Source organism: Petromyzon marinus, unplaced genomic scaffold, assembly GCF_048934315.1.
Source record: "Petromyzon marinus isolate PM22_M1 ecotype Great Lakes invasive population unplaced genomic scaffold, UKy_Petmar_22M1.pri1.0 PM_G_Scaffold_27, whole genome shotgun sequence".
NCBI classification, from domain to species: Eukaryota; Metazoa; Chordata; class Hyperoartia; order Petromyzontiformes; family Petromyzontidae; genus Petromyzon; species Petromyzon marinus.
Window position 1 is genome coordinate 1,519,790 of NW_027422839.1, and position 13,958 is coordinate 1,533,747.

Genomic DNA, 13,958 nt, shown 5'->3' on the forward strand with positions numbered 1-13,958 from the left:
AGCAATAGTGAATTATGTTTAAGAGATTTGGCCGGGATGAATTGTTCATCGACCAAACGAATTTTTTTTTTTTATTATTGTGAAGAGAGACATTTTGCAATTTTGGGGTGCCATCAGAATCTTTATTTAGACTGGAGAAATCTGATGAACTCTGAAGCTCATTTTCACAGATGGCCAGTAAAAGGGATGAAATATTTTACATTATGAGACCTCCTTTGCCAGTAACAAGATATAGTAATAGGTTTTACCCTTTTAACTGGCACAAAAAACTGAAACCTTTATTCAAGGCATCGTGTTTGCAATAACCACAACAAACAAAAAGACAACTCTGATATTATTATCAGAGTTGTCTTTTTGTTTGCATTTTGACTGCTTGTGTTGTGGTTATTGCAAACATGATGCCTTGAATAAAGGTGTCAGTTTTTTGTGCCAGTTAAAAGGGTAAAACCTATTACTATATGGATGAAATCTTGTCTTGTTGTGATAGATTACACAGAAATGTGCCGCACTATGGCATCGTACCGTGCAATGTGTTGTGATGGGAGTTGCATGCTGTCAGTTGTGTTCTTGTTAGTCAGGTGGCATCACAATCCAACAGTCATCCAATCAGTGAGCAAGTTGGTCCAGTGAGCATGTACATAGTGTGTATATGTATATATGTGATTGTGAGTGTATGTGAGTACTTATGTGTATGTGTGTGTGCGTGCATGCATGTGACGAACATGTTTTATATTAACAGCCAGCTGCTTTTTGAACCTTAAAGAATTCACTTGACCGGTTATGGGTAAGTCAAATGTGCTGATGCTAATGAATGGCATTCACATGTATGGAAATGTTGTTTTGTGTTTCTCAGCCTCCGCTCAAAGTTCTGGGCGCTTACCGTTAAAGGATGAAAATGAAGAAGGTAAATATTGTAAAATGCACGGCTTCATTGGAATAGATGGCTCTGTATAAGCAGTATGGAGGCCAGAAGTAATTTTAATCCAATAAACTGTTTCTTTAAATGGTTGTTCATTTAGATATTTTGTGATCAAAATTGTAATCGTGTTCCGACAATTGGCTAATTATTACGCTACTTTGATAAAATATGTTATTTATTAAGAGTTTTTTTAGGGCATGTTAATTCAGATATAAAATTGACTTTCATACTGCAGAACAATGCTTACAAGGTAAAACAACTGCATAACCTTGCAGCAGGGGCACCATTTCCTTTGAAAGTGTGTGGATTAATTGAAGGATCTTTTGAAAGTCCTTTAACCTTCCCGGTCCTCATTTTTCCACGAAAATGTTGACAGGCTGTGGAGCAAACAGCCTGCCAAAATACCAACAAAAAAAAACATTCGAATTAGTGATTTACATATTATTAATTTACATATGTTCCATGCAATTTCAGACTAACTTTATTCCAGCTGGCAAAGGCAATTGAGCTCAGCGGCTCTTTAACAAGGACAACCAATTGGATTTTTTTTAAATCTTTTATTTGGCTGGCACATATAACTGGCTGTCAAACATCTCTTGTGGAATCTCATAAGATATATCATCTTACACAACTGCTCATACATATGTTGAACACGTACGTATGTTATGTTTTCAACCTGTGTTTGAGCTGTGAATCTTTGTTTAAAGGGCAGTTGTGGTGCTTGTAACGTAACATATTCAACTCGTTTAAAGTGGTAGTGTAAGTGTACGTTATAGATTTCGAAATGAAAGCTCTTGGATACTCCACCAAGTGCTCTATTTTTTATTTCATTGGCTACCTATGTTCTAAACGACACCATTACCTTATTGTTTGGTTGTTGATGATGTTTTGTAAAACTGGAATTTGGATTTCCAATGGACAAACAGGTCAAGCATTGTATGTTTGACATTAACGTGACGTTCTGTTTGAATCCAAACAATATTTAACGTATGTATGTAGAAATTATTTCACACCGTACGTAGCCAGACGTGATTGACATTAACGTGACGTTCTGTTTGAATCCAAACAATATTTAATGTATGTATGTTGCAATTATTTCACACCGTACGTAGCCAGACGTGATTGACATTAACGTGACGTTCTGTTTGAATCCAAACAATATTTAATGTATGTATGTTGAAATTATTTCACACCGTACGTAGCCATACGTGATTGACATTAACGTGACGTTCTGTTTGAATCCAAACAATATTTAATGTATGTTGCAATTATTTCGCACCGTACGTAGCCAGACGTGATAATGTGAGGTGCTAATCAATTGCGCTTTTGATGGAAGCATTATTGATTTAAAATACACGTAAATTCTGAAAGCTTGCACAAATTTAAATTTCAAATGCGCATACAAGTTGATGTTTATTACGTCAAAAAAACTCACAAGCAATTTCTTCTGCCAATGTTGGACTCGTACTTTTGCTTACCGTTCGTGTAAGTTGACTCTTTTCATGCACAATTTGTACATTTCAGCAAGTCTGTTCTCCATAGTTCATTTAGTTCCATAGTTTCATTTATGTGGTATAGCCCTGTGAGCCATCCGGCTCTTGAATCGGGTGCAACCGCAACAAACAAAAACATGAACAAGAAAACATCTTAAAGTGACTTTGTGTGTGACTTTGCAAACAGAAAATCCAGGAAAAAAACATCAAAATATTCCTGAAATAGCACCGTACACCACCAACGCTGTGTGCAAAAATCCCAGTGGGATGCAAGTCAAACAACAACAACAACAACCACAAGACAACTTAGATTAAGGCCATCAGTCTAACTCCGTACTACAATAAACAAAAACATGGCCAAAACCAAAAAAAACTTTTCGAAATCACCAAAATAAAAGCCATAAATGCAATGTAACGGTGACCAGATGTCATCATTGGCCACGGTGTTTATTCTGGTTGTTGTACAGCACACTTGGCCAAAAGCTCTTTTTGTTGAACAAAAACTTCACACGAAACCCCCAGAGCAGATGCCCTGAGATCACGATGGGAACGCCTTTTATGCCTCCTCATTCATGGAGCCCCACGGCCTCGCAGTATAAATACTGCCTCGCTATAGAAATAGGTTTTACCCTTTTAACGGGCACAAAAAACTGACACCTTTATTCAAGGCATCATGTTTACAATAACCACAACACAAGCAGTCAAAATGCAAACAAAAAGACAACTCTGATAATAATATTGGCACTGTCCTTGAATTTGATTGGTCCACACCTGAGACGGCTTTTCTTAGAGCCTAGTCTCCACTGGTGTTGGACCAGAAGACGCCAAAAGGCGTACAACACCAGTGGAGACTAGGCTCTAAAGAAAGCCGTCTCGGGTGTGGACCAATCAACTTCAAGGACAGTGCCAATATTATTTTCAGAGTTGTCTTTTTTGTTTGCATTTTGACTGCTTGTGTTGTGGTTATTGCAGACACGATGCCTTGAATAAAGGTGTCAGTTTTTTGTGCCAGTTAAAAGGGTAAAACCTATTGCTATATCTTGTTCCTGGCAAAGGAGGTCTCATAATGTAAATGCTGCCTCGCTGTTTGCCTTTATTCGAAGCAACCCGCGCACTGATGACACGTTCACGTCGGAGAAAATCCATTGGTTTGCAAATTGCTTGCTCGTGGAGATGCCGAACAGCACGGCGAAAGAGTGCCATTCGTCCGCGTTCAAAAATTACTCTACGCTTCGCGTTTTGTGGATTTTAATAAGACATCTTTGTGGTGTTGAAGACGTAAATGAAAAGAACCCGATTTTTTTTCCACCCCCCAAGTGCTCTTACACAGCGTGATAGTTTGCGCGAACTTTAACGATTTTGTCCGAGAAAATGGATTCACGTCACTCGTTGAAAAAAATAAAAAACATTAAATTTTGATTTAAAGCTTTCGTGACTGCAGTAATTCATATTCTTAGATCTTTCGGTAAAGTCACCACGTTGAAGTGGTCAAAAAAACTCACAAGCAATTTCTTCTGCCAATGTTGGACTCGTACTTTTGCTTACCGTTCGTGTAAGTTGACTCTTTTCATGCACAATTTGTACATTTCAGCAAGTCTGTTCTCCATAGTTCATTTAGTTCCATAGTTTCATTTATGTGGTATAGCCCTGTGAGCCATCCGGCTCTTGAATCGGGTGCAACCGCAACAAACAAAAACATGAACAAGAAAACATCTTAAAGTGACTTTGTGTGTGACTTTGCAAACAGAAAATCCAGGAAAAAAACATCAAAATATTCCTGAAATAGCACCGTACACCACCAACGCTGTGTGCAAAAATCCCAGTGGGATGCAAGTCAAACAACAACAACAACAACCACAAGACAACTTAGATTAAGGCCATCAGTCTAACTCCGTACTACAATAAACAAAAACATGGCCAAAACCAAAAAAAACTTTTCGAAATCACCAAAATAAAAGCCATAAATGCAATGTAACGGTGACCAGATGTCATCATTGGCCACGGTGTTTATTCTGGTTGTTGTAAAGCACACTTGGCCAAAAGCTCTTTTTGTTGAACAAAAACTTCACACGAAACCCCCAGAGCAGATGCCCTGAGATCACGATGGGAACGCCTTTTATGCCTCCTCATTCATGGAGCCCCACGGCCTCGCAGTATAAATACTGCCTCGCTATAGAAATAGGTTTTACCCTTTTAACGGGCACAAAAAACTGACACCTTTATTCAAGGCATCATGTTTACAATAACCACAACACAAGCAGTCAAAATGCAAACAAAAAGACAACTCTGATAATAATATTGGCACTGTCCTTGAATTTGATTGGTCCACACCTGAGACGGCTTTTCTTAGAGCCTAGTCTCCACTGGTGTTGGACCAGAAGACGCCAAAAGGCGTACAACACCAGTGGAGACTAGGCTCTAAAGAAAGCCGTCTCGGGTGTGGACCAATCAACTTCAAGGACAGTGCCAATATTATTTTCAGAGTTGTCTTTTTTGTTTGCATTTTGACTGCTTGTGTTGTGGTTATTGCAGACACGATGCCTTGAATAAAGGTGTCAGTTTTTTGTGCCAGTTAAAAGGGTAAAACCTATTGCTATATCTTGTTCCTGGCAAAGGAGGTCTCATAATGTAAATGCTGCCTCGCTGTTTGCCTTTATTCGAAGCAACCCGCGCACTGATGACACGTTCACGTCGGAGAAAATCCATTGGTTTGCAAATTGCTTGCTCGTGGAGATGCCGAACAGCACGGCGAAAGAGTGCCATTCGTCCGCGTTCAAAAATTACTCTACGCTTCGCGTTTTGTGGATTTTAATAAGACATCTTTGTGGTGTTGAAGACGTAAATGAAAAGAACCCGATTTTTTTTCCACCCCCCAAGTGCTCTTACACAGCGTGATAGTTTGCGCGAACTTTAACGATTTTGTCCGAGAAAATGGATTCACGTCACTCGTTGAAAAAAATAAAAAACATTAAATTTTGATTTAAAGCTTTCGTGACTGCAGTAATTCATATTCTTAGATCTTTCGGTAAAGTCACCACGTTGAAGTGAAACAATAAAATAATAAAATATATATAAAACAATAAAAACAATTCTCACGACGTTTCGACCACAACACAAACGGTCATCATCAGGTGTGTCGGTCCGCATTAATTTATTTATTTTTAAACAGTGTATTTATCAACAGTTTTTATTGTTTTATATATACTTTATTATTTTATTGTTTCCCTTCAACGTGACTTTACCGAAAGAACCAAGAATATAAAAAACATTGCTCAACGTTCTGAAGTACGTCACGGTGTTCATATCCGCAATGTTTAACGGACCTCGTTCATCTACGTCGTTGGACGTTGATTACCGCCGCAGAAACATCTTTGAACGAGGGTGCTGGAATGGGCGGCGATCCTGATGTCACAAGGCAACAGCCCGAAGCGTCGTCGCCCCGTACGCTTGAACAAGGACCCACCGCCAAGTCTGAGACGCAGAAGACTTTCTGCGTCACATCTCAACAAGCTGGGTAAGGCGTCGCAACCCATTCCTCTTCGGGCAGATTTGCTCTTTTTTTACACGCGACACACTCCTTTCATTTTAATTTAGATGCGTTGAAAACGCTGCCACGTCACGTGTCCTGTCACGCTAAAAGAACACGTTCCCCACGTCAGTCTGTGCTGTCTGTTAATGTCGGCGCAGGGCCGTAGCTGATAACGCTGTGCAAGGAGGCCCGTCAGACCTGGCGCAGGCTAACGCCGGTGCCGCAGCAACGGTTGAATTGGACGAGTTAATTGCTGAACTTGAAATGGGGCTGACGACGGGTGAGCGCTTTCACACACAAAACGGTTAGTCGCGGAAATAAGAATAACGTAGCACAATACTTAACAATTTCGATTTAAAGCTTTCGTGACTGCAAGGATTCATATTCTTTGAGTCTTTCGGTAAAGTCACCACGTAGAATGAGAATAAAATAATAAAATGATAAAATAAAATAACACAATAAAATATCTCACGACGTTTGGGCCACAACACATTTGGCCTTCTTCAGGTGAAAGGAACAGACCTGTTCAGGTGAAAGGAACAAACCTGTTCAAACCTGTTCCTTTCACCTAAAGAAGGCCACTTGTGTTGTGGCCGAAACGTCGTGAGAATTTTTTGTGTCATTTTATTTTATTATTTTATTCTCATTCTACATGGTGACTTTACCGAAAGAGCCAAAGAAGACTACTTAACGTGTGACAAAATTCAGTGTTGTTTCATAAAGCGTGCAATGAGCGAAAAGCAAATGAGTGATAATATCACCATTTAAAAAAAAAATTTACGTGGAATAATTGGGGTGTGGCATTTGTGATTTAAACATTATGTAAAAATTATGCTTTTGGCTTGTTTGCAGATGATGACTCGAGGTCTAAGAGTGGTCCCCACAACGTGGAAACTGTAAAAATAAATAAAACAGAGGCTGACGTTGATTCTACTGTAGAGCCGGTTAAAAAGCCAGAGCCAGCCCTTCCAGATTCAACAGTGATGAAAGCCACTGCGGACAGCAGCTCCGATAAAACTGATAAAGTCGACATGAACGATGAGACAAATGCCAATGTGGCAACAGATGTCAACAGAGGACCTTCAGAAAAACCTTTGCAGTTTCTCAAAGCTCGCGATGATGTGCAAAGAAGGGAAGCAGCCGATAGAAACGAGGCTGGAAACGCGCCGCAGGTTTCTGCCGAGCCACCCGTTACTCAGACAAAGAATGGTAATGAAGCGAAAGTCGACTTCCTTGCCAAGGTTCGGGAATCTGCCTTGGCCCAGCAACTTGACCGTAAATCCAAACATGCCCTTTGTGGGTCTTTTACTGGGGCCACCGCAGAAGCGTCTGGTTGTGTCGTGGGTGAACAAGACCCCGGACGTAAAAGGTTACCCGTGGCTTTCCCTGACACGTCCACCAAACCTAATAGTGAGTTAAGCAGGGCAGGAAGGCGTGGTGGAGGAAGTCTAAAGTGCCTGGATAAAATGCCCGTTAAAAACGAAACCTTTCTAAATGCGCACGTGGAGAAAATCCCCGTAGTGCATGCCAAATCTGTGGACAAGCAAGTAAAGAGTATACCTTTGGAGCGACAGGATGCATCATCCGAACAGCATACGGAACAACTGGTAACACGCCAACACAAGACGCACGTGGACGAGTCTGTATTGATCCAGCCAGTGGAAATCCGTCAAGAAATTGCCGGCGCTAGAGAAGAAATAGTTGAGCCAGACAAAGTTTGCAAGGTTATTGCAGAAGCAAGGCTAACTAAAAGTGAAAAAGTATCCGAAATAAATGAAACTTCACAGCCAGTAATGGACCAGTCAAATGAGCCTGGGGCTTCGATGCAAAACAGAATTTTTCACAAGACTCGATCAATTTCAAAAGAGCGACGTGCACCTGAAGTTGAATGTCAAAAGAATTCTGCTGAAACATCTTCTCCAGTTTTTCCTGTCTGTAAGCAGCCTTCAGATCGGTGGAGGTCCACAAATGAAATCACCAGAGATTACCTTCCTAAAGTGGGATTGACCACTTACAGAATTGTTCCTTCCAAGCCAGTCATAAGACCAAAACCTGGAACAGCTGATGTCCCATTCCTTCTACCACCTTATAAAACAGAACCCGGCAAGACTGAAAATGCTACTGCAACCAATGCTACAAAAGAAATCAAAGAAACGTTGAAATACGACTCAACAGCGAAGATCGGTGACATTACAGCCAATCCACAACAGCATACAGCACATCAGTCACCGGTGATTCCTCTACCATTAATTCCCCCACCAGTGATTCCTCCACCATTGATTCCCCCACCAGTGATTCCTCCACCATTAATTCCCCCACCAGTGATTCCTCCACCATTAATTCCCCCACCAGTGATTCCTCCACCATTGATTCCCCCACCAGTGATTCCTCCACAATTAAGTCCTCCACCAGTGATTCCTCCACCATTAATTCCCCCACCAGTGATTCCTCCACCAATGATTCCTCATTTATCAGGGCTCTCAATTGTGGCTCGCCCATTCCAGAGGTCCCATTCCCTCCAGTGTACTACGGAGGCAATATCTCAGCAACACTCTGCCACCGAGCCACTTGCCAGCACTGCCACATCACCACCACTACCACCACCACCATCGAGCTCAAAGCAAGATGCATTTTTCCGTCCCGGCAGGAGGGCCTCCAGCATCTACGTGGCATCTGCCATTGCCAAGAGAACAGCCTACAAGGCCATTGATGCTCCGAATGAAACTTACAGTGGCACAACCACAACAAATACAACACCTGTACATGCTTTGCCACCAATTCAGGTAAATTGTGAACAGGATGAGCTCACGATTCCACCACCACCACAGTTTTCTACGGAAGAAAATGCCAACATTCCAAATGCTCCAGGTGACCCGGGGAAGGTGATTATTATAACCGAGGCACCACGAGTTCATCAATGGAAGCCAAAACTATTCAGACGGGTCAGTTTCCAAAGCGTCATGTTCAAAGATGACAAACCATCTAGCGTGAGTGTAGCGTCGAGTCATTCAGAGTCTAAGAACGCCGTTTTTCCTGTCAAGTCACCACCTCCGGTGAGTCCTAAACCAAGTAGTGGAAACCCTTTTAATGTAAAATCAGCGTCTAACTCATCTCAAATTCAGTCCGTTCTCAGTTCTCCAAAATCCACGGACGCAAGTCCTTTCCATCAGCCTCCCACAGTTTCAAATACCACTGGAACTGCACTGGAAAGTCCCAGTCTTATTCACGAGCAGAGAAAGCCATCAGGTGAAGACAGCGGTCTGTTTGGACCGATGCTGAAGTTAAAACCTGTGGTGCAAACACCAATTGTGAAGGATAACAATGCACATGGTTCCCTAATGGAAGCGCTTCAGTCTACAGACAACGTGGGCACATTGAGAAAGGTCAGCCTGCTTTGTCTACATCGTCACATTTAAAATATTGTAATAAATATGGAAAATGTTGTGTTTAGCCTAAATTAAATGTGATTCGTTTATTTAAAAAAAAGTATTTGTAGAACCTGCATTGTTAACCATGATTGCACATGTATAATTAAAGTTATCTTAAACATTTTGATTTAAAGCTTTCGTGACTGCAGTAATTCATATTCTTAGCTCTTTCGGTAAAGTCACGTTGAAGGGAAACAATAAAATAATAAAATATATGTGAAACAATAAAATTCTCACGACGTTTCGACCATAACACAAACGGTCGTGTTATGGTCGAAACGTCGTGAGAATTTTTATTGTTTTATATATGTTTTTATTATTCTATTGTTTCCCTTCAACGTGACTTTACCGAAAGAGCTAACAATATTACCTTAAACATTTACCTTGCTAACGTGAAACGTTGTACATTTCCGTAAATGTTCTGGTCGCTGTTCCGTTATATTCTAGGTTTCGGGTGAACATCTGCAGACAATGCTGGCAGCTGTTGATAGTGAGGCAGAGAGAGATGCTCGCATTTCTCCCGCTGTTCCATCAGGCGCAGGAGGGAAACGACTGAGAAAAGTAAGTGGGAATGCAAGTGACAGCTGTGTATTTAATTTTGATTTAAAGCTTTCGTGACTGCAGGGATTCACATTCGTGGTTCTTTCGGTAAAGTCACCACCACGTAGAAGGGAAACAATAATGAATAATAACAATACAATTCTCACGACGTTTCGACTGCAACACAAGCAATCATCATCAGGTGTGGTTTTCACGTCGTGAGAATTTTATTGTTTTATTTTTTATTATTTTATTGTTTCCCTTCTACGTGACTCGGCCTCAAATGAGTACCCGGTGCGGTGTGTAAACATTAGCACGTGCTAACATCACTTGCTCCAAGAGTCAGTGACAGCTGTACAGGGTGGGGGAGGGTGGGGATATTTGTGTCTCGTGTGTGTGTGTCTCGTCTTTGTGTCTTTGATTTCCCATGCAGTGTATAAACAAAGCAAGTGCCATCCGTTCATTTGCTTTGGCCAAAGTGATTTTTTTAATTAAAAGTTTCTGTAAGATAAGGATGTATGTGCCCGCGTGGGACACTTACCTTCAAAAATCTCAGATTATAGGAAGCCATTCCGCAATGACTAATGAAAAAGTCGGGGATAATCGAGGATAATAGGAAGAATAGGGCCGTGGATAATGGAACTTTTGTGAACCTGACAGCTGTTGCAAATTACACGAATCACGCATATTAGGGCCTATTTGTCTTGCTCCCATTAATACATTAACAAAAACGTCCTTCAACATAATTTTCTTTGAGCTTGAGGATGTACGTTTGCATGGCATCGAACAATGGCGTGATTTGTCTGAACTTGAAGTGTTGTTACCCCAGGTAGCACAAGTCTTGGTGTCTCGTTGACTGCTGTGTTCTACTGTCTTCTGGTTTCCATAGACCCCATCTGCAGCAGCAGCGGCAGCAGCAGAAGACGAAGAACTGGTGTCTCAGCAGTTGAGAGAAGCCGACTCGGGCGACTCAGCCACAGTGCGGCCACGGCTTGCACCTGTGCATTCTCCTCCAGTCCCCATAGCCCCACCACCTCCTGTCATCCTTGTGGGTAACGGGGCCACAGGTACAGAGCGTAGGCCCGAGGATGCACGTCTGGCCATGCTTGATGCCATCCGATCCGGCAGTTGTGCTGGCATGCCTAAGAAGGTGATTGTAACTGAGCCACCACGAGTTCACCAGTGGAAGCCGAAACCATTCAGACCAGTCAGTTTCCCAAGCGTCTTGTTCAAAGATGACGAGCCATCTAGCATGAGTGTGGCGTCGAGTCATTCAGAGACTAAGAACGCCGTTTTTCCTGTCAAGTCACCACCTCCGGTGAGTCCTAAACCAAGTAGTGGAAACCCTTTTAATGTAAAATCAGCGTCTAACTCGTCTCAAATTCAGTCCGTTCTCAGTTCTCCAAAATCCGCGGGCGCAAGTCCTTTCCATCAGCCTCCCACAGTTTCAAATACCACTGGAACTGCACCGGGAAGTCCCAGTCTCATTCACGAGCAGAGGAAACCATCAGGTGAAGACAGCGGTCCGTTTGGACCGATGCTGAAGTCAAAACCTGTGGTGCAAAAACCAAAGTTTATTGTAACGGACGTGAAAAAGGAATAGCCTATTTCCACCGCGGGGCTTAGGGCGTGCCAGGCGTCAAATATTTTTCGACGTGAACCCCACCGTTCGAGAGGCAAATCCCTCGCGTATATAAAAGAAAGCTAAGAAAGAATGGAAGATGTTTCTATTTAAAGCTTTCGTGACTGCAAGGATTCATCTTCTTTGGTTCTTTCGGTAAAGTCACCACCACGTAGAATGAGAATAAAATAATAAATTAACAAAATAAAATAACAATGAAATTCTCACGACGTTTCGGCCACAACACAAGTGGCCTTCTTCAGGTGAAAGGAACAGACCTGTCGGGACGACAGAGCTTCAACGAACGTTGTTAAGATTCGAGGCGTCTTTTAAGCTGGTTTAGAGAAGAGAGGCACCTTGACAAAGGGGTTTACATATCAATGCTAAATTCTCCTGTTTGATATGTAAACCCCTTTGTCAAGGTGCCTCACTTCTCCCAACCAGCTAAAAAGTCGCTACGAATTTTAACAACGTTCATTGAAGCTCTGTAGTCCCGACGGGTCTGTTCCTTTCACCTGAAGACGGCCGCTTGCGTTGTGGCCGAAACGTCGTGAGAATTTTATCGTGTTATTTTATTATTTTATTATTCTCATTCTACGTGGTGGTGACTTTACCGAAAGAACCAAAGAAAATGGAAGATGTGTCCATTACGTTATACTGTACTCATGTGTTCAATAGAAAATGTTGGGAGCGTTTGTCCCTTTTTACATTTTGGAGGTTTAACGATGCGTTTCGTGTTGATATACGAATAAACACTTGATGCAGCCTGTTTCGTTTTATGCCCTGTGTGTCGGTGCATACATACAGAAACCAGCACGTATGAGCGCTGTGCTGTATACCCATTGCAGAGTATCTGCATTAAGCGACAAAGAGTTGCATGTTCATACTGTTGAACATATACGGTAATGCAGATATTGGGGATGTTTATTTTTCTGAGCATCCGTTTGTAAATGTTAGGTAACCGGCACACAAGAGCGTGAGCAGTTCTACAGGTTTATTGTATTTACCACTGAATTCTACAGTAGTATTGCATTTACCACTGAATTCTACGGTTGTATTGCATTTACCACTGAATTCTACATTAGTATTGCATTTACCACTGAATTCTACAGTAGTGTTGCATTTACCACTGAATTCTACAGTATTATTGTATTTACCACTGAATTCTACAGTTGTATTGCATTTACCACTCAATTCTACGTTAGTATTGCATTTACCACTGAATTCTACAGTAGTGTTGCATTTACCACTGAATTCTACAGTAGTATTACATTTACCACTGAATTCTACAGTAGTGTTGCATTTACCACTGAATTCTACAGTAGTATTGCATTTACCACTGAATTCTACAGTAGTATTGCATTTACCACTGAATTCTACGGTTTTATTGCATTTACCACTGAATTATACAGTATTGCATTTACCACTGAATTCTACAGTAGTATTGCATTTACCACTGAATTCTACAGTAGTGTTGCATTTACCACTGAATTCTACAGTAGTATTACATTTACCACTGAATTCTACAGCAGTATTGCATTTACCACTGAATTCTACAGTATTATTGCATTTACCACTGAATTCTACAGTAGTATTGTATTTACCACTGAATTCTACAGTTTTATTGCATTTACCACTGAATTCTACAGTAGTATTATATTTACCACTGAATTCTACAGTTTTATTGCATTTACCACTGAATTCTACAGTAGTATTGTATTTACCACTGAATTCTACAATAGTATTGCATTTACCACTGAATTCTAGTTGTATTGCATTTTCCACTGAATTATACAGTAGTATTGCATTTACCACTGAATTCTACAGTAGTATTGTATTTACCACTGAATTCTACAGTTTTATTGCATTTACCACTGAATTCTACAGTATTATATTTACCACTGAATTCTACAGTTTTATTGCATTTACCACTGAATTCTACAATAGTATTGCATTTACCACTGAATTCTACAGTAGTATTGCATTTACCACTGAATTCTACAGTAGTATTGCATTTACCACTGAATTCTACAGCATTATTGCATTTACCACTGAATTCTAGTTGTATTGCATTTACCACTGAATTCTACAGTAGTATTGCATTTGCCACTGAATTCTACAGTAGTATTGCATTTACCACTGAATTCTACAGTAGTATTACATTTAGCACTGAATTCTACAATAGTATTACATTTACCACTGAATTCTACAGTTTTATTGCATTTACCACTGAATTATACAGTATTATTGCATTTACCACTGAATTCTACAGTAGTATTACATTTACCACTGAATTCTACAGTAGTATTGCATTTACCACTGAATTCTACGGTTTTATTGCATTTACCACTGAATTATACAGTATTATTGCATTTACCACTGAATTCTACAGTAGTATTACATTTACCACTGAATTCTACAGTAGTAT

At 40.8% G+C, this 13,958-nt stretch overlaps 1 protein-coding gene across 1 annotated transcript; it reads left to right on the forward strand.

The window, feature by feature from the left end:
- The first annotated feature begins 856 nt into the window (after positions 1-856).
- Positions 857-12,299, forward strand: LOC142913932 (uncharacterized). The gene is made up of 6 exons (XM_076061049.1): positions 857-904; positions 5,776-5,926; positions 6,100-6,221; positions 6,794-9,324; positions 9,817-9,930; positions 10,799-12,299. Exons 2-6 carry the CDS (start codon positions 5,802-5,804, stop codon positions 11,510-11,512), a joined length of 3,606 nt encoding a protein of 1,201 aa, XP_075917164.1. The 5' UTR covers positions 857-904; positions 5,776-5,801; the 3' UTR covers positions 11,513-12,299.
- Positions 12,300-13,958: the final 1,659 nt, after the last annotated feature.

Bases quoted from the DNA above. Each gene is read 5' to 3' on its own strand.
- LOC142913932 (XM_076061049.1), top strand. From the start codon at position 5,802: ATGGGCGGCGATCCTGATGTCACAAGGCAACAGCCCGAAGCGTCGTCG. The intron at 5,927-6,099 runs GTAAGGCGTCGC...ATGTCGGCGCAG, and splicing joins GTCACATCTCAACAAGCTGG to GGCCGTAGCTGATAACGCTG. The intron at 9,931-10,798 runs GTAAGTGGGAAT...TGGTTTCCATAG, and splicing joins GAGGGAAACGACTGAGAAAA to ACCCCATCTGCAGCAGCAGC.